This window comes from Aythya ferina, assembly GCF_964211825.1.
Source record: "Aythya ferina genome assembly, contig: HAP1_SCAFFOLD_29, whole genome shotgun sequence".
NCBI classification, from domain to species: Eukaryota; Metazoa; Chordata; class Aves; order Anseriformes; family Anatidae; genus Aythya; species Aythya ferina.
The window spans coordinates 380938-406152 of NW_028181463.1; the positions used below are offsets into that span (position 1 = coordinate 380938).

Below are 25215 nucleotides of genomic sequence, written 5' to 3' on the forward strand. Positions count from 1 at the left end.
TGAACCAGAGGAAGAGGAACCACAGACATCAGGGCAGACTGGGACCCTGCTGAGTGAGCAGTGCCCAGGAGGAGGAGGGCCTGGGCACCACAAGGGATGCCATACGAGCAGTGCTGCCTGCTCACCAGGAGCCAGGCCAGCTTCCTACAGAGCTCCTTTCTGAAGAGCAGGAACACCAAGAAGATTTGAGTTATCAGACTCAGCTCAGATTGAACGTGATACTACCCACAGAAGGGTCTGCATCTGGCAGTAGAAGATTTGGAAGTCCGGGAGTCCCTCAGACAGCCTGGTGTGGAGAGGAGTAATGGCTGTGGAAAGGCTGTAAGTCCCATCAGGACTCAGGTCTTTTTGTCCATGGCTATGGCTGTTGTCTCTGCCACTGAGGCCTATGAGGAGACAGCTGATCGTTAAAGCACCAGGGCCTCATTGCCTCCTCGCCCCCACCCATGAACCAGGCAGGGGTCGTACCATTCTCCTGCACTTGGCCATGCACATCCCCATCTCCTACTGCTCCATGAAGAGCCCTGAGCAAGGTGTGACTGCTAAGGATCTCCCTTCCCAGGGGACATGGGTCAAGGCCTGGCCCTTGTTCTTGGTGACACACATCCAGTTTTCCTACACCTCAGTGTCACCTTCACATTGCCTTTGTCTCCTTGTCCTCACTGCCTCCAGGGTTCTGCTCTAACGAGCTCCAAGGGAGGCTGTGTCAGTGCTGGCCCTCAGGGGGACACTGCAGGAAACTTGCCTCTGACTTGCACTTCTGGAGAGCTGTCTTCAATTGTCTGTGAGTGCCTGAGGTTCGTGGGCTCATCAGCAAAGCCCCCAGAGGGGTGATTGCAGTGCCTTGGGCTGGTGCTGTGCTGCTGAGCTGGGCCGGGCTCGTGGGACAGAGAGAGCTCATGGCAAGAGGGCCGTGGTGCAGAGAGACAGCTGTGCCCAGGAGCAGCTCCTCTGCACAGCGCAGCAGGAAAGAGACACAGAGGCACAGACACAGAGAGAAGAAAAGGAGAGAGGGCTTGGAGGCAGCTGGGAGTGGGAAGATGCTGAGAGCTGCCTGCAATAGTAATCCGCACAGCCCTTGACAAGGTAAGTGCCTGGCTGCAGGCCATGCAGCGGCAGGTCCTGGAAGGGTCTCCTCCTGCTGGGTCTTGTTTCTGGGAGGGCAGTGGGCAATGCAGTAGGCTTTGAGAGTCCTGCTGGGTTGCAGTGTGAGGGGAGGAAGTCTGGCAGAAGCCCCTTGGAATGTCATAACATAGCTACCCCTGGTCAGCCAGGAGTGTGGTGGCCGAGCCTCCTCCAGACACTGCAGGGGATGCAGTTTGAATATTGGGATACCCCAGCTTGTGAATATCCAGAGCAGTCTGAGGGGTGTCCTCCTGGTCTGCAGGCTGCTCTCCAGCAGGATGCAGCTCTCTCGTGGCATCCTTGTGCCCTTGCAGCATCCACGTACCCGAAGGAGGAGACACCTCCGTGTTAAGGCCATGCCTGGATGTGCTGCTGGATGGCTGTCTCTGGGAAGCTGGAGTGAGGCTTCTGCAGCCCTGGTTAGGAGGGAAGAGCTGAGATCCTGCTAAGACCCCATGAGACAAGGTGAGGATTCTGTCCTGATGCACTTGGACTCAGGCTTTTCTGCTCTCAGTTTTCTTTTGTTTCTTCTCAGGAAAAAATCTGAGTGGGATGGTCCTGCAGCTCAGAGAGGTGACACAGAGCAACTGAGAACAGGAACAGCTGCTCTGCTCAGTCTTCACCTAGGGACAGCCCTTTTGCCTCCTGGCAAACACAGGATTTCACCGTGAGTGTGCAAGTAATGTCAGGGAGTTTCAAAATCCAATACCTCAACTAGGATAGGGCAACTAGAATAAAATAAAGTGAGGGAAATAGTTGCAGCTCTGCTTTGCATTCAGCTCAGTTTTTTTGCAGCAATACTTCAAAGCTCATTGATCTGACACTTGTCTGAATATGAGTTAGCCAGCCTTTTGTTTTATTTCCTATTTTCTTCATAAAAGTCTGTTCTAACCTTTTTCAGCCTTCTCACCTTCAACAGACAAGCAAGTACAAAGTCAGAGAATGCCCAACATCAGCTCTGTGAGTGAGTTCCTCCTGCTGGCATTCGCAGACACGCGTGAGCTGCAGCTCCTGCACTTTGCGCTCTTCCTGGGCATCTACCTGGCTGCCCTCCTGGGCAACGGCCTCATCCTCAGCGCCGTAGCCTGCCACCACCGCCTCCACACCCCCATGTACTTCTTCCTCCTCAACCTCGCCCTCCTCGACCTGGGATTCATCTCCACCACTCTGCCCAAAGCCATGGCCAATGCCCTCTGGGACACCAAGGTCATCTCCTATCAAGGCTGTGCTGCTCAAGTTCTCTTTTTTTGTCTTCTTCTTTGGTTCAGAGTATTCAATTCTAACTATCATGTCGTACGACCGCTACGTTGCCATCTGCAAGCCCCTGCACTACGGGAGACTCGTGGGCAGCAGAGCTTGTGCCCAGATGGCAGCAGCTGCCTGGGGCAGTGGCTTTCTCAATGCTGTCCTGCACACAGCCACTACATTTTCGCTGCCCCTCTGCCAAGGCAATGCTGTGGACCAGTTCTTCTGTGAAATCCCCCACATCCTCAAGCTCTCCTGCTCAGATGCCTCTCTCAGGGAAGTTTGGGCACTTGTGTTTAGTATTTTTTTGGCCTTTGGTTGTTTTGTCTTCATAGTGGTATCTTATGTGCTGGTATTCAGGGCAGTGCTGAGGATGCCCTCTGAGCAGGGCCAGCACAAAGCCTTTTCCACATGCCTCCCGCACCTAGCCGTCGTCTCCCTGATGGTCAGCACTGCCATGTTTGCCTACCTGAAGCCTCCCTCCATCTCGTCGCCATCCCTGGACTTGGTGGTGTCACTTCTGTACTCAATAGTACCTCCAGCAGCGAACCCACTCATCTACAGTATGAGGAACTGGGAACTAAGGGATTCCATCAGGACTCTACTTGAATACACACATCTTCAGCAAATTCACCTATAATACTACGCCTAATATTAGAAATCCTAGTTTTTCTCAGAAATAAAATAATATCATGTCTTCTGTTATTAAATGTCTGTATTATTATTTTCTCTAAGTACTTCACTTTTGAATTAAATAATATTATTTTTAACCCCCCCCCCCTAGAATCAATTATTTTCCTATTGAAGATGGTTCCCTGTGTAGATAAACCCAATAATAAAGCCATTAGAATTTCACTGGTCTCAGCTGCCATCTCTTCCCATCTCTTCTGGAGCTGGGGGAGAAGCCCCAGCATGCAGGAGGGGCTCAAAACCAAGAGCCCAGCTGCCACATGCAGGAGCAGCCCCGGTGGCCTCTGGGCTGCCCCTCACTGCCCGCTGGGCTCTGCCTCTCTGCTGCCTTTGGTTTGGGGCTGCTGCTTCCCTGGAGCCATGGCCATGGCCAGCAGCAGGATGTGGCATTTTCACTATTGCTCTTTAGGCTTCCACATTGTTCTGGGTAAGCCCTCAGATCTCATGTACCTTGGTGAAAGCTGCCAGGCAGAGAAGGACCTGGGAGTGATGGTGGACAGTCGGCTGAATATGAGCCAGCAGTGTGCTCAGGTGGCCAAGAAGGCCAACGGCATCCTGGCTTGTATTAGGAACAGCGTGACCAGCAGGGCTAGGGAGGTGATCGTCCCCCTGTACTCAGCTCTGGTGAGGCCGCACCTCGAGTACTGTGTTCAGTTTTGGGCCCCTCGCTACAAGAAGGACATCGAGGTGCTTGAGCGGGTCCAGAGAAGGGCGACGAAGCTGGTGAGGGGCCTGGAGAACAAGTCCTACGAGGAGCGGCTGAGGGAGCTGGGCTTGTTCAGCCTGGAGAAGAGGAGGCTCAGGGGCGACCTTATCGCTCTTTTTAGGTACCTCAAGGGAGGCTGTAGCGAGGTGGGGGTTGGCCTGTTCTCCCACGTGCCTGGTGACAGGACGAGGGGGAATGGGTTTAAGTTGAGCCAGGGGAGTTTTAGGCTAGATGTTAGGAAGAACTTCTTCACTGAAAGGGTTGTGAGGCACTGGAACAGGCTGCCCAGGGAAGTGGTGGAGTCACCATCCTTGGAAGTCTTCAAAAGACGTTTAGATGTAGAGCTTAGGGATATGGTTTAGTGGAGGGCTGTTAGCGTTAGGTTGGAGGTTGGACTCGATGACCTTGAGGTCTCTTCCAACCTAGAAAATTCTGTGATTCTGTGATTCTGTGACAGTCCTGTTGTCTCTGCAGTGGCATCCCTGTGGCTGCAGGCAGCATCAAGCACTGTGCAACCCTGGGTCACAGCTGCCTCCCTGCTAGCACCACAGTAACAAGAGGGGCTGCTGAGGGCAAACCCAGGACCCTGGACACCTCTTCCAAATGTGCTATCAGGAATGGAGCCAAGGGGTTGCTCCCTGCTCTTCTCTATTCTGGGGGTTTGTCATGGAGTGAAGGACAGAGGCTGAAAGTCCCAGGGTGGTCCCTGAGGAACCAAGGGCAGCACTAAGAGCTTCCATTATGACAGAACTTGCCTAAGGAGATGACAACTGATATTAAATTTATCTGCATGGGACTGCACCCCCTGCAGTGGGGCAGATGCAGATTGCAGCCTGTAGAGGAATCTGGAGCTTCCAGGAGATGTCAGGGGATCTGCAGGGACAGGGTGCTCAGTGGGTAGTGATTAGAACGTCATAAAATGTGTGATCATGCAAAGAAGGGTCTGGTAAAGGAAAAGGCGAATCTGAGGATTCGATGGGCTAAAGGAGGGCTGTGCAATGCCAGCAGAGGGGGTGAAGAGCCAGCAGGCAAAGGCCCATAAGACTGCAGAGTAATTGAGGATATACATTTTGAAGTGCCGTGGGCCAGGTCTGGTGCAGCACTCGCCTGTCCTTTGTGTCCTCAGAGACACCCCATGGCCCTGCCCAGCACCGCCCTGTGCTGCTGAGCCATCAGGGCAGATGGAAAGGGGCTCAGCAGCAGAGATTCCCATGGACATAGGTCTGCTGCCCACCCTGAGCAGCACAGGCAAAGGGGAGACCCGCGGGGGTCCCAGGGCACCACAGCCCCTGGCTCTCACAGCAGCACCGACAGCTTGGGGCCCTGTGGGGAGCACAGGGATGGAAGCAGCAATGGCTGACCTGGCCAGCACAGACACACTGCCCTGGGCAAGGCTCTCTGGGAGCAGGGATGGCCCTGGGGAAGAGCAGGGCAGCATTGATGGGCCTGCACTGATGGGGAAAGGGCAAAGGGAAAGCTCTTTGTGCAGGCCCCTGCTCGGGGCAGGCTGCTCTGTGGCTGGGCCAGGCCTCTTGTGCTGGCCTGGGGAGCGGGGCTGGCCCTGCGGGGCACAGGCACTGTGTGCTGGGGATCTGCCAGGCAAGAGAGCAGGGCTCCTGCAGCTTCACGGACCTCCATCTCCTTGCAGCATAGCCAGCATCCTCCTTCCTCACCTGAACTAGCAAATACACATGCATGAGCTGCCTGCTTCCTCCTCCTCTAGAGGGAGAGGAGGAAACACATCTAGAGGGAGAGGGGAAAGAACATAAAAACTCACAGAGAGATAGACACATGAGGAAGGGAAAGGAAAAGAAAAATGAAAGAAAAAGAAATAACAACCCCAAACATAAGGAATATTTAGTAACTCATCAATACCCACAAGCAGACTGCTGTGCTGCCAGTCTCTGAGAAACTGATACCTTGTCTTAAAAAGAAGACACCAATATTTACTTCTGAGCACCATGTTGTGTCCCATGTGGACTGTCTAGAGCTCAAGTGCTCAGTCTGGTGTGAGCAGGCAGAGGAGAGCTCTGCAGCCCCAGGGCACCGGGCACCACAGCCCCCTCACTCTGCAGAGCAACACTGCCAGCTGGGGCTGGGGCTGGGGCTGGGGCTGAGAGGGTGCTTCCCCTGAGTGTCTGCTAGGCCAGCTTCAGGCTCATGGCTTCTAGATACGAATGTGATCCCCACTGTGCACTAGGAGCTGAGAGACCACCAACAGGCATGGGGCTGGAACATTGCCTGCAAGGTCCCTCCTGCCCTAGCACCTCCCAGGACTGGCACGGAACTGGCTCCTGTGTGTCAGAGAGGCTGGGAGCCCAGCAGGTGTGCCATGAGCTTGGAGGATCACAACCAGCTCACTTCTACCTGGGCAGGTCCTGACCCAAAATGGGGGTGTTTTGTAGGTGTGGCATTATAAGCTCAGTGGTGCATCAGAAACACTAAGTCCAGCAGGAAGCGAATGGCTGTTAAATGGCCTGTGAGGTGACTGCTTTCTGAAGTAGCTGACAGGTCACCCTTGACTCCTGGCTGGGATCTGTGCCTTTAGGCTCACATCTGCCAGTGTCCATGGTAGGGCAGCAGAAGGCACTTGCTGTGCATGTAGTTTCTGAGATTGGCTCTTTCTAAGTACCTGGTAGGCCCCATAGTGGAAGAGGTCTTGGATAGGGGTTGTCATGTCAGAGGTGTCAGCTTTTGCCTGAAGTCATCCTTTAGCAATGCTTTCAGTTTTCTACACAGAGGGGGCCACTGCCTCCAAGACGCTTGGGGCAAACTGAACCATGCATGAGGGTTTGGAAAAAAGATAGCCTGGGTGCACAGAAGCCATTCCGTATCCAGAAGTTGGAGGCAGAAAACAAAATTTTGGGGTGGTACAAGAACTGCTGGGCGTATTGTGCAGGGTTCACCTACAGCCTTTGTGTTCTTTTCCATCCTGACTTAGGTGCCACATCAGTCTCAAGAAAGGAGTAGTCAACAGATATGAGAAAGATACTCTGAGATCATGAAAGCCATCAGAAAGCTGCCCCTAGGAAGATGACTGATATGGGGAAGTCAGGAGAAGCCTGGCAAGGAGACATGTAAGATTTGAGGGAGGGAAGAGGAGTTTGGCCAGCAGAAATTAATGATTTCTGTGAGGTTAGAACGTTCAGGTAATGTTGATTCTGCTGTAACACTGACTTCAAACAGTCATGTAAGGCCTTTCCCTTATTTTAACGAGTGATATTAATCCCTAAAGCTAAATGCTACTCTACACCCTGACAGGAATTCACTACTCTTATGCCTGACCTCAAAGTATCCCTTCAAGCCAAAACGCAGCCCATAGCCGCTTTCCCTTACCTTTACTCTCTTGCTTACCCTGATCTGATCAGCTTGTGGGGCACAAGGAGGAGATGGGTGGGAATGCTCTGAGGAGCTCAGCTCTGCCTCAGCATCTCCTGCCCCAAAATGAGCAATGTGACTGTGGCAGGGACTGTGAGGTCACTTCTGTCTCTGCACTTGATAGGGCAGCAGCAGGAACGTGTCACGCAAAGGGACTGTGAGGTCACTTGTGTCTGTATGTGGCAGGTCACCTTGACTTCTCCCTGGGATCTGCACTTTTGGGCTGACATCTGGCAGTGGCCCTGCTAGGCCAGCAGAAGGCACCTGCTTGGCATGCTGACAGTTTGCATTGCTTCCTTGCAACACTGTGCAGGGCTGCGGAGGTGTCAAAATGAAGTTCTACTAATAGCATCACAGTACCCATCACATCCCACAGACCCCAAGACTAGCCCTGAGCCAGACACGGGTGTGCATGGTCTCTTCTCCCAGTGGCCGTGGTCAGGCATCGGCCCTTCTGATTCACTAAAAACAACCAAGATTTTTCTCAGCACAGTGCTTTGCCTGTCTGTAACCATGGCCTCCAATTATCTGTCCTAACAAGGCCCTGGGGAGGCTTTGTTAGTAACAGCCCTCAGCGGCGCCCATTAATACTCCAAGTCATTTCAAGTTTTCCTTCTGACTTGAGAAACTAAAGTGGTTACATCACTCTCCTCTCAGTACCTGAGCCAAGTACAGGGGGACAATCACTTCCCTGGACCTGCTGGCCACACTGCTTCTTATGCAAGCCAGGATGCCGTTGGCCTTCTTGGCCACCTGAGCACACTACTGGCTCATATTCAGCCGACTATCAACCAGTACTCCCATTTCCTTCTCTGCCAGGCAGATTTCCAACCACTCATCTCCCAGCCTGTAGCTCTGCTTGGGTTTGTTGCGCCCCAGGTGAAGAACCCGGCACTAGAACCCCAGAAAACAGAAGAGCAGGGAGCAACCTCTTGGCTATGTTCCTGGCAGCAGCTTTGGAGAGGCGTCCAGGTTTCTGGGTTTGCCCAGAGCAAGACCCTCCTGTTACTGTTGTGCTTGCAGAGAGGCAACTGTGACCCAGGGTTGCACAGTGCCTGCTGCTGCCTGCAGCCACAGGGATGCCACTGAAGAGAAAACAGGTCTGTCACCAAGGTACCTGAGATCTGAAAGCTTGTCGAAATAAAAGAGCACAGGAGAACACATTGGAAGCCAGAAGAGAGCAGCAGTGAAAAGGCCACGTCCTGCTGCTGGCCATGGCCATGGCTCCAGGAAAGCAGCAGCCCCCACCCAAACTCCATGTAGCAGCTGAGCTCTTAGCCCTGAGACCCTCCTGTGTACTGGGGCTCCTCCCCCAGCTCCTGAGTGTATGGGAAGAGATGGCAGCTGATAACAGTGTAGTTCTGATGTTTTGTTTTATTTACTTTTTTATTGTGTTTCTCTACATAACCTGCTTCTTTCAGTAATTAGATGACTGGGTATGATGACTGAGTAGATGACTGTAAATGAAAAAATAAAAATAAGAAAATCAGGTAGCAGGTTAACAATAACATAATTTAAATCAGAACAAATAATTTGTAGAAAATATTTATAGAGTAGTAACAAAAATTTTCCTCACAGTTCCTGAAATAATCAGGGAACTCACAGACATTGATTGCAAAGAAACACGTATCCAAAGAGTTTCCTTACTGCAACCTTGAACTCCTGGTTCCTCATGCTGTAGATGAGGGGGTTCAGTGCTGGAGGCACCACGGAGTACAGAAATGACACCACCAGGTCCAGGGATGGAGAGGAAATGGAGGGGGGCTTCAGGTAGGCAAACACGGCAGTGCTGACAAACAGGGAGACCACGGCCACGTGAGGGAGGCACGTGGAAAAGGCTTTGTGCCGGCCCTGAGAAGACGGCATCCTCAGCACTGCCCTGAAGATCTGCACATAGGACAGCACAATGAAAACAAAGCAACAAAATGTTAAAGAAACACTAAAAACTAGTGCCTCAACTTCCCTGAGGTAGGCATCTGAGCAGGAGAGCTTCAGGATGTGGGGGATCTCACAGAAGAACTGGTCCACAGCATTGCCTTGGCAGAGGGGCAGGGAAAATGTAGTGGCCGTGTGTAGGACAGCATTGAGAAAGCCACTGCCCCAGGCAGCTGCTGCCATCTGGGCACAAGCTCTGCTGCCCAGGAGGTTCCCATAGTGCAGGGGCTTGCAGATGGCAACATAGCGGTCGTAGGCCATGACAGTGAGGAGATAGTACTCTGAGCCAAAGAAGAAGACAAAAAAGAGAACTTGAGCAGCACATCCTTGATAGGAGATGGTCCTGGTGTTCCAGAGGGCATTGGCCATGGCTTTGGGCAGAGTGGTGGAGATGCAGCCCACGTCGAGGAGGGCGAGGTTGAGGAGGAAGAAGTACATGGGGGTGTGGAGGCGGTGGTCACAGGCTATGGCACTGAGGATGAGGCCGTTGCCCAGGAGGGCAGCCAGGTAGATGCCCAGGAAGAGCGCAAAGTGCAGGAGCTGCAGCTCGCGTGTGTCTGCGAATGCCAGCAGGAGGAACTCACTCACAGAGCTGATGTTGGGCATTTCCTGCTTCTGGTCATGAGGTCCTGCACAAGGAACAGAAAAACACTGAGAGTTTATCAGAGTTATCTTAATAGAGTTGTCTTACAAAAAAAATAAAAAAAAAAATAATTCTTTTATGACTTAATTTCACATTTCAGAGGAAAACTCATTCCATTTTTTATTTAATCCCTCCCAAATGATTCTCCACTTCCATTCAGACTTTTGGCAGGTCCTTTTCATGAGTTCTGGCTGGTGCTGCTAGAGGGTTTCACTGAGAGCATGGGACTTGCTGTGGGCAATGCGGGAGTCAGTCCTGCGCTAAGCTACTGGTAAAGATCATATAGTGATTTTTATTTTGTCTCTTTTGTGCTAGCAGCCCCACTGTACTCAAAGTAAAACCTTGTGTGTCATCAACGTGGTGATGGCTTCAGTGCAGTGTCCTTGAGAGAGCACATCAAGTCTGTGTGTTAGTCCTAGTGTCAACTGCCCTGTGCTGGTGTCTCTTTGACCTACTGGACAATTGCACTCCTGTGTTTGCCTGAAACAAACCAGGATACTGCTGAGAGCAGAGACATCCAGGTTTAAAGTGCCCATCTCCAGACCCCTCACCCTGTCCCTGTACTCCCCTTCCCCAAGCACACCGAGGGCTCACGCCATGGGCATGTGAAACCCCCATCCCCAGCCAGCCTGGGAACAAGACCAGCAGCAGCACGGCCAGCTGGAGAAGCCAGCAGGAATGCCAGCGTGCTGCTGCCAGGGGAGGCAAGGCCAGGGAGGGACAGACGGACACTCAGCAGACCCTCCTGTGCTGCAGCTCTGCCTGCAGAAGAGGCAGCTCCTGCTCATTGCAAATGCTGTTTGCTCTGCTTTGGCCTGCAAACACCTCTCAAAGACAGAGGATATCAGGGGGGTTCTAGCTCCAAAAAATCAGCGAGGATAAAACCTGGGAGTACCACAATATGATGTTGGTGCAGTCCGTGAGATGAGGTTTGGGAAGGTACTTTACAAATTTCATCACTGACATATCAATTTCTCCTATGCTCCAGGAGTCTCAGTCTCCTGTACAACCCTGAAAATTCATTACCATGAAACCTTCGTCCACTCCACTGCAGAAATATGAATACACTGACTGAAAAAAAACATCTTGCTTTTCAGGTAGTCCCTGCCCTGGTCTTTCTCTTGAAAAAAACAATTTTAAATGCCATTCTCTAATGCATTTTTAACTCCTCACTGGAGAAACAGAGAGACCCACCCTGCCAGATGCTATCAGCCATTGGATGTGCCAGCTGTAGAAGACCCCTCTGGCAACCCCACCTGCAGTGCCCTGCTGCCAGAGCCTCATGGTGTCAAGAGCCTGCAGATGTGTCCTGCCACACGCTGCCCTCTGTTGTTGCGCTCCTCAGTGCCTCCAAGCCCTCTCTCCTTCTCTCCTGTCTGCCTGCCAGCTGCGGTCAGAGCCCCCAGCCCTGCTGCGCTGTGCAGAGGAGCTGCTCCTGGGCACAGCTGTCTCTCTGCAGCGCTTGCCAGGAGCTCCCCTTGTGCCCAAGAGCCCGGCCCAGCTCAGCAGCACAGCACCCGACCATGGCATTGCTTGTTCTGTGCCCTTGGGCTCCCTCGAGGTGTCCCCAAGGCCTCAGGGTTGACAGCTCCCCAAGGCAGCAGGGTCTCTGCTGGGGTGTGGTGGTTGAAGCAGACTGAAGGCATCACTGACTGCTTCTCTCTGTAGATGTCAGAGACTGATTTTTTAAAGTGTGATTTTTGCTGTTGGACTGTGGTTGTCAAACATGAGTACAAATGTTTCCCTCCCTTAACCCCTATTCTGTTCCCACTGCATGGCAGGACACCTCAGCCATGACTGACAGGGATCATTTCACCATTCTGAATGTGTCCTAACAAGAGAGGGGGGAACTGAATACTCTAAAAGGTTTTCCAAGAAGGAAATTGGACACTAAGACATCACTTGTTGATATTTCCCAGTAATCCACATGGAAGATCCTCTACTGATACACAAATCTCTTCTTCCTCTCTCACATGACCAGCATGGAGACTGGGACGTGGAACACCCTCAACACTGTGCTTGTGCCTGCCACCAAACACCTGCAGATGTAGTGCTTCCTTCTGGGGACCATGCCCTACAGTCAGCCCTGGGCTGTATGCCATCCCCATTGTCTGCAAAGCTCGGGAAGTGGAAGGTCTGACTCCAGAAGGCAGCTGTACCTGAACCAGGGCAATTTCTCTCATGTACACTAATTCCTTCTCCTCCTCCCAGCTACTGTTCTGTGGCCCCAGTGTCATAGAAACCTCTTGTACTGTTTTGCCCCATTGCTGGAGCTGTCCTGCAGTGCCACAGTGATACTCATGGTCTTTCATTTCATAATCTACATTTTGGATCCAGTCTTCCTCTTCCCTCTCATGCAGTTTTCATGTGTGTGTGTGTCCTGTGTTGGCAGGCCCAAAGCCTTATCCACCTGCTCTTCTGTCCACACAAGTGTCACTGTTTTCTATGATACTGCCATCACAGTCTGTGTGAAGCCCATGAAAGCCCTCATCAGAGATTTTAATGAAACCCTTTGCCAAGCAAACATCATCGTCCTGGTCATTCCTCAGGTTGCCTAGAGGTGGTGTGGTAAGGATGAGAGAGGTGCTGGTGGAGCTGCAGATGTTGTTATAAGACCTCTCTCAAAGACCATGGAAAAGCCAGATATAGGAGAGACGTTGCTCAGGATTTGGAAAAGGCAGAGGTAAAAGGTATCTTCTACAAGAAGGGTAAAGAGAAGGATGATTAAGACTAACTAAGGATTGATGAAAATGCCAGCCTTAAACCTAGCTCTCTAACCAAACCTAAATTAAAAACCTCAAAACTTGTCCTTATCCCAGACCTTGAGAAGGCACCTTGAACAGAACGTTAGTCCCTCACTTGAAGCCTTTGCCATTCCTTTAACCCTGGAGGGTGACCTCTACTTTCTAAACATTAACCTGATCATCTAATCCCCAAAGCCCTCCACCATGCACACAGCACGTCTCATCCTCAACCCCACTGCTATCCCTAACTTCAGCTGCTTGTCCCCTTGGGATAGGGTAGGGACTGTGAGGTCCTGCAGCAGTCCCATGGTATTGGAAGAGGCATGTGAGGTGACAGGTATGTGATCAGATCAGAGGCCACAAGGAGGAGCTGGCTGGGAATGCTGGGATGAGGTCAGGTGTGCCTCAGGATGTGCTGGGCCTCCAGGAGGCCCATGGCTGTGAAGGAGGCTGGGAGGTCACTTCTGTCCGTGGAGCTGACGGACCTGCAGGAGGAATGGGGTACAGATAGGGACCGTAAATGGCAGAAGCATGCACAAGGCATTGAAGATGATGGTGAGGCACCTTCTGTTCTGGTCAGGTGAGAGACCACAGGAAGGCTGATGGCATGGGAGTCATGCTTGAGGTATAGCTAGTGAGACCATAGAATAAGAGAATGGCTCCTGTTGGAAGGGACCTTAGAGGCATCTAGTTCCAAGCCCCGGTCCATGGACGCCATAAGCAGGGATGCCCCCCTTGAGATCAGGTAGCCCAGGGCCTCATCTCACATGCTCATGATCAGTTCCAAGGATGGGGCATCCCTAAGGTCTCTCAGCAACCTGTTCCAGTGCTTCAACAGCCTCTGGGTGAAGAGTTTCCTCCTAATCTCTAGTCTAAATCTCTAGTCTTTTACTTTAAAAACATTTCCCTCTTGTCCTGTCATACGACTGAGCAAAGAGTCACTCTCCATCTTTTCTAGAAGTCTCCTTTGAGTGCTGAAAGGCCACAAAGAGGTCACCCTGGAGCCTTCTCTTCTGCAGAATGATCAGCCACCAAGTATGATGGAGAGAGGCTTGGCAACTACATCAGCCAGTTCCCTCAGGACCCTGGGATGCAAGTCATCAGGCCCCATAGACATGTACCTGTTTAGTGTCATCAGGTGGTCTTGGACCTGCTCTTCACTCCCACCAGGTTGGACTTTGCCCTCCCAGCCTCCATCTACAGGTTCAGGGAAATGAAAGACTTGGGAAGCCTGACTGGCAGGGAAGACTGAAGAAAAGACGTTGTCGAGTCCCCCAGCCTTCTCCATGTCTGTCATTACCAGTGCACCCTTCTCATCCATCAGAGGGCGTACACTCTCCTTGGCCATCCTTTTCTGAGCAGTGTATCTGTAGAATCCCTTCCTATTATTCCTTGCATCCCTTGAGAAGATCAGTTCCATCTGTTCCTTAACTTTCTTTATTCCATCTCTGCACATCCAAAACAGAACCATGCATGAGAAAAAAAAAAATAAAAAAATAAAAGCCATTTGGGAAACAAAACTTGTAGGTAGGAAGTGCAGTTTTGTGGCAGTGCAGAACTGATGGGCACATTGTGCAGGATGCTTCTAAGGATCTTTGTGTCCTTTTCTCTTCTAACTACCAGGCCAATACTGTCTCAGTGTACTGGGTCTGGCTGGAATGTTAACTTTCCCGGCAGCAGCCCATACAGTGCCGTACTCTGTACTTGTAGCTGGAACAGCAGTGTTATCACACCAGGGTTGTGTCTACTGCTGAGCAGCAGTGGCACAGCATTGGGCCTTTCTCTAACCCTCCTAGGGGGTGGGCAAAAAGTGAGGAGAGAAACATCACTATGGCAGCTGACCTAAACCAATCAAAGGGATATTCCATACCATGTGGTGTCACACTCAGCAATAAAAGGTGGAAACAGGAAGAAGAGGGGAGGGGTGGGCTCTCGTTGAGAAGACGTCGGTCCTCCTCTCGAACACCGGCTGCGTGCGTTGAGGCCTTGCTTCAAGGACGTGGTCAATCATCGCTCATTTGTGGGAAGTAGAGAGTAATTTCTTTCCTCTGCACTTCCATATAGCTTTCATTTATTTTGTTTGTTTGTTTTCCTCCCTTTTTCCCCTTTCCCTTTTATTTTCCCCTTAGTTAAATTGTTTAGTTCATGGTAGTCTTTATTTAATTATTATAATTATTTCCCTTTAATTAAATTATCCTTATCTCAACCCGTGAGTTGTTCTTTGCTTTACTTCTCCCCCTCCTTATCTAAAGGAGGGGGAGTGAGAGAGCGGTTGTGGGGTTTAGCTGCCCAGCACGGTAAAACCACCACAACCCCCTCTAGAATCAATTATTTTCCTATTGAAGATGACTCCCTGTGTAGATTAACCCAATAAGAAAGCCATTAGAACTTCACTGGTCTGAGCTGCCATCTCTTCCCATCCCCTCTGGAGCTGGGGAAGAAGCCCCAGCACGCAGGAGGGGCTCAGGATCAAGAGCCCACCTGCCACATGCAGGAGCAGCCCCGGTGGCCCTCGGGGCTGCCCCTCACTGCCCGCTGGGCTCTGCCTCTCTGCTGCCTTCGGGTCAGGGCTGCTGCTTCCCTGGAGCCATGGCCATGGCCAGCAGCAGGACGTGGCCTTTTCACTGCTGCTCTCTTTTGGCTTCCACATTATGCTTCTTTTTTTTCTGGGTAAGCCCTGATATCTCATGTACCTTGGTGACAGTCCTGTTGTCTCTGCAGTGGCATCCCTGTGGCTGCAGGCAGCAGCAGGCACTGTGCAGCCCTGGGTCACAGCTGCCACCCTGCTAGCACCACGGTAGCAAGAGGGTCTTGCTCAGGGCAAACCCAGAAGCCTGGACACCTCTTCCAAATGTGCTAGCAGGAACACAGCCAAGGGGTTGCTCCCTTCTCTTCTCTATTCTGGAGGTTAGTCATGGAGTGAGGGACACAGGCTGAAAGTCCCAGGGTGGTTCCTGAGCAACCAAGGGCAGGACCAAGAGCTTCCATTAGGGCAGAACTTGCCTAAGGAGATGACAACTGATCTTAAATATATCTGCATGGGACTGCACCCCCTGCAGCGGGGCAGATGGCAGATTCCAGCCTGTAGAGGAATCTGGAGCTGCCAGGAGAGGTCAGGGGATCTGCAGGGACAGGGTGCTCAATGGGTAGTGATTAGAACCTCATAAAATGTGTGACCATGCAAAGAAGGGTCTGGTAAAGGAAAAGGGGAATCTGAGGAGTCCATGGGCTAAAGGAGGGCTCTGCAATGCCACAAGAGGTGTTGAAGACCCAGCAGGCAAAGGCCCATAAGACTGCAGAGTAATAATTGAGGATAAGCATTTTGAAGTGCTGTGGGCAAGGTCTGGTGCAGCACTCGCCTGTCATTTGTGCCCTTAGAGACACCCCATGGCTCTGCCCAGCACTGCCCTGTGCTGCTGAGCCATCAGGGCAGATGGAAAAGGCTCAGCAGCAGAGATCCCCATGGATGTAGGTCTGCTGCCCACCCTGAGCAACATGGGCAGGGGGGGAGACCCGTGGGGGTCCCAGGGCACCACAGCCCCTGGCTCTCACAGCAGCACCACCAGCTTGGGGACCTGCAGGGAGCACGGAGAAGGAAGCAGCAATGGCCAGCCAGGCTAGCACAGACACACTGCCCTGGGCAAGGCTCTCTGGGAGCAGGGATGGCCCTGGGGAAGAGCAGGGCAGCATTGCTGGGCCTGCACTGATGGGGAAAGGGCAAAGGGAAAGCTCTTTGTGCAGGCCCCTGCTCGGGGCAGGCTGCTCTGTGGCTGGGCCAGGCCTCTTGTGCTGGCCTGGGGAGCGGGGCTGGCCCTGCGGGGCATAGGCACTGTGGGCTGGGGATCTGCCAGGCAAGAGAGCAGGGCTGCTGCAGCTTCATGGACCTCCATCTCCTGGCACCATGGACACGTCCTTGCTTCATGCAACCAGCAGATAAACACCTATCGGCCACCTGCTTTCTCTTCTTCTAGAGGAACTGGGGACAGAATAGCAAAACCAAATAAAACTCACAAATTGTGAGCCACAAAATGCCCTGATGCTGTGCAAGAAATGCTCAAAAACAGCAACCACAACTGTGGGTGACCATCACTGGTCACACAACCAAAACACAGTACCACAAGGGGCTGCTTTGCATAGAGTAACTCTGTCCCAGCCACAGCCAGTACAGGGCCCCTGACGGACAAGAAGACTCTCTCTAAGCTCGGGAAGGAGCCAGGAAGGTGGTAATAAGCACCAGGACAATTGAGGAAGCCCAAAGGCCCTTCTGAAGGGTCACTGAGTGCCACCTGAGAGACAGTGCTGGGCAGTGAGGAGGGCCAGGAGAAAGACTTGTGATAAGGCTGTGAAAAACAAGGAAATCCATGGCTTTAGCAGATCCTTAAAGTCCTGCCTGAGTCCCCAGATGGAAAGCAATCAATGTCTGTGGGTGGAGAAGTAGCCAAATCTTGGGACTGGGGCAGGGTTGAAGGGTCCTGCGTTAATCTGGTCTGATGGAGAAGTGTCCACCTTGCATGTGTGCCTCAGCCTGGGAGCAGGGGCCTGCCCGCGCTGCGGGATGGCTGGGCTGTGCTCAGCCATGCCCCAGGAGATGACCTTGCTCTCTTCCTCCCCACCACTCCCCACACAGGGCAGGCCCTCAGGAAACACCCCTGAGCCTGGAGATGCACCAACCTGCTGCGGTGAGGTGCCACTACTGCAGGGGCAGAAGGGAGGGTTGGAGAGACACGTGGGACCTGCATGCATGAGTGGTATGGAGTGGGGAACTGAGTGCATGGGAAAAGTTACCCTGGAGCCATTGGAGCCATTCTGGAAAGAAAACTTGTAGGCAGGAACCACACTTTTGTGGCAGTGCAGAGCTGCTGGGCACATTGTGCAGGGTGTTCTGATGGACTATTATGTCCTTTTCCATAATGTATTAAGTGCCACTTTTCTCAGGAATAGAGTAGCCAACAAAGGTGTGATGGATACTCTGAGATCATGAAAGCCACCAGAAAGATGCCTCTAAGAATATGACTGATATAGTGAGGTCAGGAGAAGCCCTGGTCAGGAGAAATGTGAGATTTGGAGGAGGGAATAGGGATTATCCAGCAGAAACTGAAGATTTTTTGAAAGGTAAGTTGGTTCAGGCTATGCGGAAGCTGCTGTAACTGTGACTTAAAACACTTATATGAGGCTATTCCCCAGCTTCAAAGAGCAAACATAATTCCTAAATTTAAATGTTACTCCACACCCAGACAGGAATCAACTACTCCTATGCCTGACCTCTAAGTGTGCACTGAAGCCAAAACTCAGTCCATCGCCTCTTTCCCTTACCCTTACTCTCTTGCTTACATTGATCCCTGTCCTTAACACTAGATTTAAATGCTCAATTTAAGCCTACAATTATTGGAAAAACTAAACAAACCCAAAATCATGAAGCTTTTCCATACTTTAAGCACAGACCTGATACCAAAGCAGAACACCAAACCCTCCCAATAAATCTTTCTTTAAACTCAAACTCAGAAAGTTGAGCCTTAGTGCCTGATCATATGCATGAACACCTAACAGCTGATTCCTTTGTTCGTGTGCATTGACTTCCTCACCTTCAGCCCCTCTCCTAACCCTTACCTTTAGGTACCGTACTGGGTCTGGCCCTTGGTGCAGGCCAAGAACTGTGAGGTTACTCTGCAGTCACATGGCATGCAAAGATGGATGTGAGGGGTCATGGGTCTGATCAGCTTGTGGGCCACAAAGAGGAGATGGATGGGAGTGCTCTGAAGGGCTCAGCTCTGCCTCAGCATTTCCTGCCCCAGCAGGAGCAATGTGACTGTGGCAGTGACTGTGAGGTCACTTCTGTCTCTGCACTTGATAGGGCAGCAGCAGGAACGTGTCCCAGAAAGGGACTGGGAGGTCATTTCTGTCTGCAGGTGGCAGGTCAGCCTTGACTTCTCCCTGGGAGCTGCACTTTTGGGCTGACATCTGGCAGTGGCCCTGCTGGGCCAGCAGAAGGCACCTGCTTGGCATGCTGACTGGGGGATCCCCTCTGCCTCCAGAGCCAGGAGGACCCAGACAGAAAGAAGGCCCCCAGATGGGTTGTCCTGTCCCTTCTGCTTGAGTCCATGACCACACAGCAGCAGGCACAAGGCTTGGCTGTGTCTCCACAAGAAGCTGCAAGGCCAGCAGCAGGCCCCTGGCTTGGAAGCTGCTGCTGAGGTGACTTGTGTCTGGTTTGCTGAGAGGCCACAAGGAGCCTGCTGGGTTGGGATGCCTACTTCAGGAGTGGTTTCCACCCTGATGAAGCTTTCTTTGGTAGTAGGAAAGAGCAGGAGAAAAAAAAAACTGCCACAAAGTGTACAATGGAAGGATGGCACTGGCCATGAGGAGGAAGAAATGTGCAGGGGAAAAACTGGTCTTGCTGCTAGTAACAGAGACAAAGAAGGCATTAAGTGCCTCAGACTTTACCTCATCCCTTGTCACTGGATTTTCCCCCCAGAATCCAATAAAGGATTATGATTCTCCCTAATCCTCCTTCATTTAAACTATTTATATCATTTTTATCTTATCGTATTTTATTTTTTTAATTGTCTTTGACAGTAATAGATGGATTGAGCTCCAGCTGGGCTTTGGCCCTTCTAATTTTGACCTGCACAGCCACATAACATTCAGGACACAGCTTCAGACAAACTGACAGCATGCATGAGAAGAAAGTACAGCAAATGTGGAACTTGACAGCCTTCCATCCCCTACCTTCTGTGACTGTGCTGCAATTCCATTCAGATGGTTAGTCCTGAATTATCCAAATTTCCCTGCAACCCTTGCTGCTGCAAGGTATCTCTGGTCAGAGATAGCACAATTACACTAAGGTTGAACTGTCTGCCAGCTGACATTAACAGCTGATAGAATGGAGCATCACTGCGGGTGAACCTTGAGAATCTGCAGGATTTTGACTTCAGAAAATTTTTGACTTTAACATGGAGAAGAGCCCAGTCCTGTACCAGAGGAAGAGAAACCCCACACATCAGGGCAGACTGGGACCCTGCTGAGTGAGTAATGTCCAGCAGGAGGAGGGCCTGGCAACCATGAGGGATGCCATACGAGCAGTGGTGCCTGCTCACGAGGAACCAGGTCAGCTTACTACAGAGCTGCCTTACGAGGGGCATGGCCACCAAGAAGATCTGAGTTCCCAGACTCAGCTCGGACTTGGTGTGACACCACACGGACAAGGGTCTGTAGCCAGCAGTGAATGATGTGCAGGTATGGGAGTCCTTTTAAGACCCAGGTTTAGGCAGTATAGAGGGCTGTGGAAAGGCTGAAAGTCCCAACAGGACCCAGGTCTTTGTGTCCAAGGGTATGGCTGTTGTCTCTGCCACTGAGGCTTATGAGGAGACAGATTATCGTTAAAACACCAGGGTCTCACTGCCTCCTCGCCCCCACCCATGAACCAGGCAGGGGTCGTACCATCCTCCTGCACTTAGCCATGCACATCCCCATCTCCTACTGTCCCACAAAGAGCCCTGAGCAAGGTGTGACTGCTAAGGATCTCCTTTCCCAGGGGACATGGGTCAAGGCCTGGCCCATGTGCTTGGTGAAACACATCCAGTTTTCCTACACCTCAGTGTCACCTTCACATTGCCTTTGTCTCCTTGTCCTCACTGCCTCCAGGGTTCTGCTCTAACGAGCTCCAAGGGAGGCTGTGTCAGTGCTGGCCCTCAGGGGGACACTGCAGGAAACTTGCCTCCGACTTGGACTTCTGGAGAACTGTCTTCAATTGTCTCTGAGTGCCTGAGGTTCGTGGGCTCATCAGCAAAGCCCCCAGAGGGGTGATTGCAGTGCCTTGGGCTGGTGCTGTGCTGCTGAGCTGGGCTGGGCTCGTGGGACAGAGAGAGCTCGTGGCAAGAGGGCCCTGGTGCAGCTGTGCCCAGGAGCAGCTCCTCTGCATAGCTGTGCCCAGGAGCAGCTCCTCTGCACAGTGCAGCAGGGCTGGGGGCTCTGACCACAGCTGGCACGCAGAGAAGAGAGAAGGAGAGAGGGCTTGGAGGCACTGAGGAGCGCAACAACAGAGGGCAGCATGTGGCAGGACACATCTGCAGGCTCTTGACACCGGGAGGCTTTGGTAGCAGGTGGGGTTGCCAGAGGGGTCTTGTACAGCTGGCACATCATAAGCCTGATATAGCATATTTCAGGGTGGCTCTCACTCTACTTGTAATTTGGACTAGGAGAAACTTTAGAGTATGTCATTTATGAATGGGCATTTCAAGAGGAAGACTGAGGCTTGGTTAGTCTGAAGAGAAAGGCTTTTTTGGATTCTCTGCTTTCAGATTATTGAAGTGGAGGGGAATCTGAGTGAGTGTGAGCACAAAGCTTGTGGGATGAGGTCTGTTAGCGTGGACAGGGAGGAGATGTGGGGACAGAGAACCAGTTACCAGCAGGGCCATGGGCAGGTGGTGAGAGGGAGCTGCTTCCAGAAATGCTGTGCGAGGGAGGGCTCAGGCACCTCCCTGAGAAAATCGCTGCTCTTCTGTCCCACCAGCACAGGGCAGCACAGAAAGACCAGACACAGAGAGACACAGAGAGACCAGCACAGACAGACCAGACGTGATGGACAGACTGGCTGTGCTCTCTGAAGTACACTCTGTAATAGAGGAATCTGTGATTCTGAGGATCCACAAGGTTTTCAATGTAGAGCAGCAGGAATGACAGTATAGAAAAAAGAAATAGCCACAGCCCTTCTCTGCCGTTAGGTGATTTGGGAGCAACAATTTGTTCATAAGAATTAAAATAATCTGAGAATATGCAATGTTCCTCTTTACTTCTTTCTGTAGGTAAGGACTGTTAACTACACTGCCCAAAGCAGAGTCCCCTGCTCCCAGGGACACCCTCGGGAAGCAACAGACAGAGCTCATGAAATGGACCTGCTTAATATCTACTTAATAGGCTGAAACTGAATCAGATATCATCAGATAATTTTGTTGTATTTTCTTACTGCCTTTTCCCTCCTTGGGAGAACCCTATGGCCAAAACCAGCAAATGCCCAACATCAGCTCTGTGAGCGAGTTCCTGCTGCTGGCATTCGCAGACATGCGCGAGCTGCAGCTCCTGCACTTCGTGCTCTTCCTGGGCATCTACCTGGCTGCCCTCCTGGGCAACGGCCTCATCCTCAGCGCCATAGCCTGCCACCACCACCTCCACACGCCCATGTACTTCTTCCTCCTCAACCTCGCCCTCCTCGACGTGAGCTGCATCTCTACCACTCTGCCCAGAGCCATGGCCAATGCCCTCTGGGACACCAGGGCCATCTCCTATCAAGGATGTGCTGCACAGGTCTTTCTCTTTGTCTTCTTTATCACAGCAGAGTATTCCCTTCTCACTGTCATGGCCTATGACCGCTACGTTGCCATCTGCAAGCCCCTGCACTATGGGAGCCTCGTGGGCAGCAGAGCTTGTGCCCAGATGGCAGCAGCTGCCTGGGGCAGTGGCTTTCTCACTGCTGTCCTGCACACGGCCAACACATTTTCCCTGCCCCTCTGCCAAGGCAATGCTGTGGACCAGTTCTTCTGTGAAATCCCCCACATCCTCAAGCTCTCCTGCTCAGATGCCTACCTCAGGGAATTTGGGACACTTGTGTTTACTGTTTCTTTAGTCTTTGGTTGTTTTGTTTTCATTGTGTTGTCCTATGTGCAGATCTTCAGGGCAGTGCTGAGGATGCCCTCTGAGCAGGGCCGGCACAAAGCCTTTTCCACGTGCCTCCCTCACCTGGCAGTGGTTCCCCTGTTTGTCAGCACTGCCATATTTGCCTACCTGAAGCCCGCTTCCATCTCTTCCCTATCTCTGGACTTGGTGGTGTCACTTTTGTACTCAGTGGTACCTCCAGCAGTGAACCCCGTCATTTACAGCATGAGGAACCAGGAGCTCAAAGTTGCAGTGAGGAAGATGATTCTATATGTGCTTCTTAAGCATCAATGTTGTTAATATTATCGTGATTTGTATCATATCATTTTCATATTTAGTAGTATTATCATATTGTAATCATTAATAATAATCCTCTGAAGACTACCATTGTATCTGAGAAATGGACATGACAGATTTTTATATTATTTTTCTTTTTTATTTTTAAAATAATTTTTAATATTGATTTAAATTATTTAGTAATTTATTTACTTTGAATACATCTTCTAATCAACAAATTGAACTAGGCTTCCTCTGTAGGTATAGTCAATTAAGAAAAGAGCATAACTTCACTGGTCTCAGCTGCCATCTCTTCCCATCTCCTCTGGAGCTGGGGGAGCAGCTGCAGCACTCAGGAGGGGCTTGGGGCCAAGATCCAAGCTGACACATGCAGGAGCAGCCCTGGTGGCCCTCGGGGCTGCCCCTCACTGCCTGCTGGGCTCTGCCTCTCTGCTGCCTTTGGGTCGGGGCTGCTGCTTCCCTGGAGCCATGAGCATGGCCAGCAGCAGGATGTGGCCTTTTCCCTGCTACTCTCTTTCGGTCTCCACATTGTTCTCTTGTGCTCTTGTACGTGGGTTAGCCATCAGATCTCATGCACCTTGGTGAGTTTCCTGATGCCCCTAGAGTGGCATCTCCTCCACATCTCTGTACACCTCTTCTAAAGCTGGTGTCAGAAATACACCCAAGGAGCTCCTCCCTGAACAGCCCTCTTGTTTTTCTGGGCTTCAGGATGGATCAGATTCCCATAGTGATCGCTGAAGGACAAAGGGCTGGACTGGAATCTGACTTCTTGGTAGCATATGGCCCAGCAAACAGTAATAACTGGCCTTGACTGGCCTGGGAGTGTCCACTGGTGCTGGGTTTGATGGCAAATGGCAACCTGGAGAGGAATCTAGAGCTGCTCTGTGGCTGGGCCAGGACTCTTGTGCTGGCCTGGGGAGCGGGGCTGGCCCTGCAGGGCACAGGCACTGTGTGCTGGGGATCTCCCAGGAAGAGAGCAGGGCTCCTGCAGGTTCACGGACCTCCACCTCCTGAGCTGGGGCTGGCCCCAGTACAGGGGCTGCTGGGGAGGCCCAAATCCACCTTTGTGCCAAAAGCTGCAGTGCCTTTGAGGGGCTGGGGCTGTGGTGGCCATGCCCAGAGCCCTGCAGCAGCCTGCACTGGGCACTGCCCTGGGGCCAGACCAGCCTGGGCTGCTGGGCTGGGGAGAGGGCAGGGAGGTGGGGAGAGGTGGGCAGGGGCTGGGCTGGGCTGGGCAGTGCCCGACAGAGGGCAACAGCAGCGTCAGGGAGTGGTGGCAGCATGCAGGGGAGGGCTCCCAGCAGGGCTTGGTGCTGCAGAGCCAGGGCTGCACCAAGGGAGACCAGAGCTGCAGGGGCAGGGGAGAGGAGGCCGAGGGCCAGGGCGGCTGCTGCAGGGGCAGGGAGCTCAGCATGGCCCTTGCAGCCCCCTGCCCTGGGCCTGCCTCTGCCCTTGGGCTCGGCTCCGGCCTTGGCTCTGCTGGCAGGAGCGCTCCTGGCATGCGCTTCCTGGCCTCCCCTGGCCTGCGCACAGCTGCTGCCCACTCAGGCTGCTGCCACAAACATGTCCTCACAAGCAGCACCACCCCTTGGGCTGCTTCTGCTGGCCTCCCCCACCCCACTGCCTTGATTCCTTGTCTCTGCTGGGCCTTACCTTCCACACCCGAATGCATCCCTTTGCTATCAACACCCTCTCCACTGCACCATGGAATGACAGTGCCATGGTGGGACATGTTTCCAGTGTGCTGTCTACCAGACACAGTAATAAATATGACGAGCAGGACTAGAGGGGTCCTCCTTCCAGCCAGGGGGAGGCAGGGAGGAAAGGGACAATGGGATTTACTGGAATGGATGTATTTAATGGCTGGGTACATCAGACCCACAAAATGTATCACGCTCTACTAGACACCGGTGCACAGAGTACCCTGATGCCATCAAGCTAAAAAGAGGTAGAACACACCTGTATTTCTGGAGTGATAGGGGAATCCCAAGAGATAACTGTACTGGAGGCTGAAGTGAGTCTAACTGGGAAGGAATGGCAAAAGCACCCCATTGGGACTGGTCCAGAGGCTATGTGCATCCTTGGCATAGACTGCTTCAGGAGTGGGAACTTCAAAGTTCCAAGAGGGCACCACCAGTGGGGCTTTGGCAGAGCTGCCTTGGAGACAAAGGACATGAAACTGTTATCTACATTGCTTGGCCTTCCACAGAATCCTTCTGTTGGGGGTTTGCTGAGGGTTGAAGAACAGCAGGTGCCAATGGCTACCATGGTGGAGCACCTGAGGCAGCGTCACACTAACCGAGACTCCCTGATTGCCATCCATGAGCTTCGTTCATCGACTGGAGAACCAAGGTGTAGATGTAGAGCTTGGGAGCGTGCTTTAGGGATGGACTTGTCAGCACTAAGGTAAAGTTGCCTGACCTGGGTTACACATCCCAGAGTAGTGTCAGGCACAATGCAATTCTTTTTGCCTTCTGCATCTATAGCACAGGAAGAAGGACTTTGCCCTACTCTATTGACTGGGCAGGTCTTTTCACATTACTCAATTTAGGTTTCCGTGGCTGAAAGAGAACAATTTCCCAAAAGAAGCAAAGGTCATGGGTACATCTAAAGCCACTTGAAGATATATTTTTTTACTTTTCATCCTGAGTTTTTGACAGAAGACACAAGAGAACCATGTCCAGTTGTCTAATAAGATTTAACCAGAATTTCTCAAGTTCTGATGGTCATTTCAACTTTTTTATTATTTTATTTTATTTATTATTTTATTTTATTTTATTTTATTTTATTTTATTTTATTTTAT

General features: G+C 51.8%; 3 protein-coding genes across 3 annotated transcripts in view; 2 read left to right on the plus strand and 1 right to left on the minus strand.

Annotated features, from left to right (window-relative positions):
* Window positions 1–2067: 2067 nt before the first annotated feature.
* On the plus strand, window positions 2068–3010 carry LOC311428031 (olfactory receptor 14J1-like; the record flags this gene model as incomplete). Its single annotated transcript, XM_084539593.1, has 2 exons — window positions 2068–2374; window positions 2736–3010. 2 exons carry the CDS (start codon window positions 2068–2070, stop codon window positions 3008–3010), a joined length of 582 nt encoding a protein of 193 aa, XP_084395719.1.
* A 5733-nt stretch (window positions 3011–8743) lies between these two features.
* LOC311428032 (olfactory receptor 14C36-like) lies at window positions 8744–9685 on the minus strand (the record flags this gene model as incomplete). Its single annotated transcript, XM_084539594.1, has 1 exon — window positions 8744–9685. One exon carries the CDS (start codon window positions 9683–9685, stop codon window positions 8744–8746), a length of 942 nt encoding a protein of 313 aa, XP_084395720.1.
* An 11787-nt stretch (window positions 9686–21472) lies between these two features.
* The window catches only part of LOC311427854 (olfactory receptor 14C36-like), a gene marked incomplete at both ends in the record, with an annotated part of 273414 nt that continues 269671 nt past the window's right edge, over window positions 21473–25215 (plus strand). Inside the window, one exon of the mRNA XM_084539445.1 lies at window positions 21473–22351. Within this exon, the coding sequence (XP_084395571.1) occupies window positions 21473–22351 (879 nt within the window). The remainder of the gene's footprint in view (window positions 22352–25215) is intronic.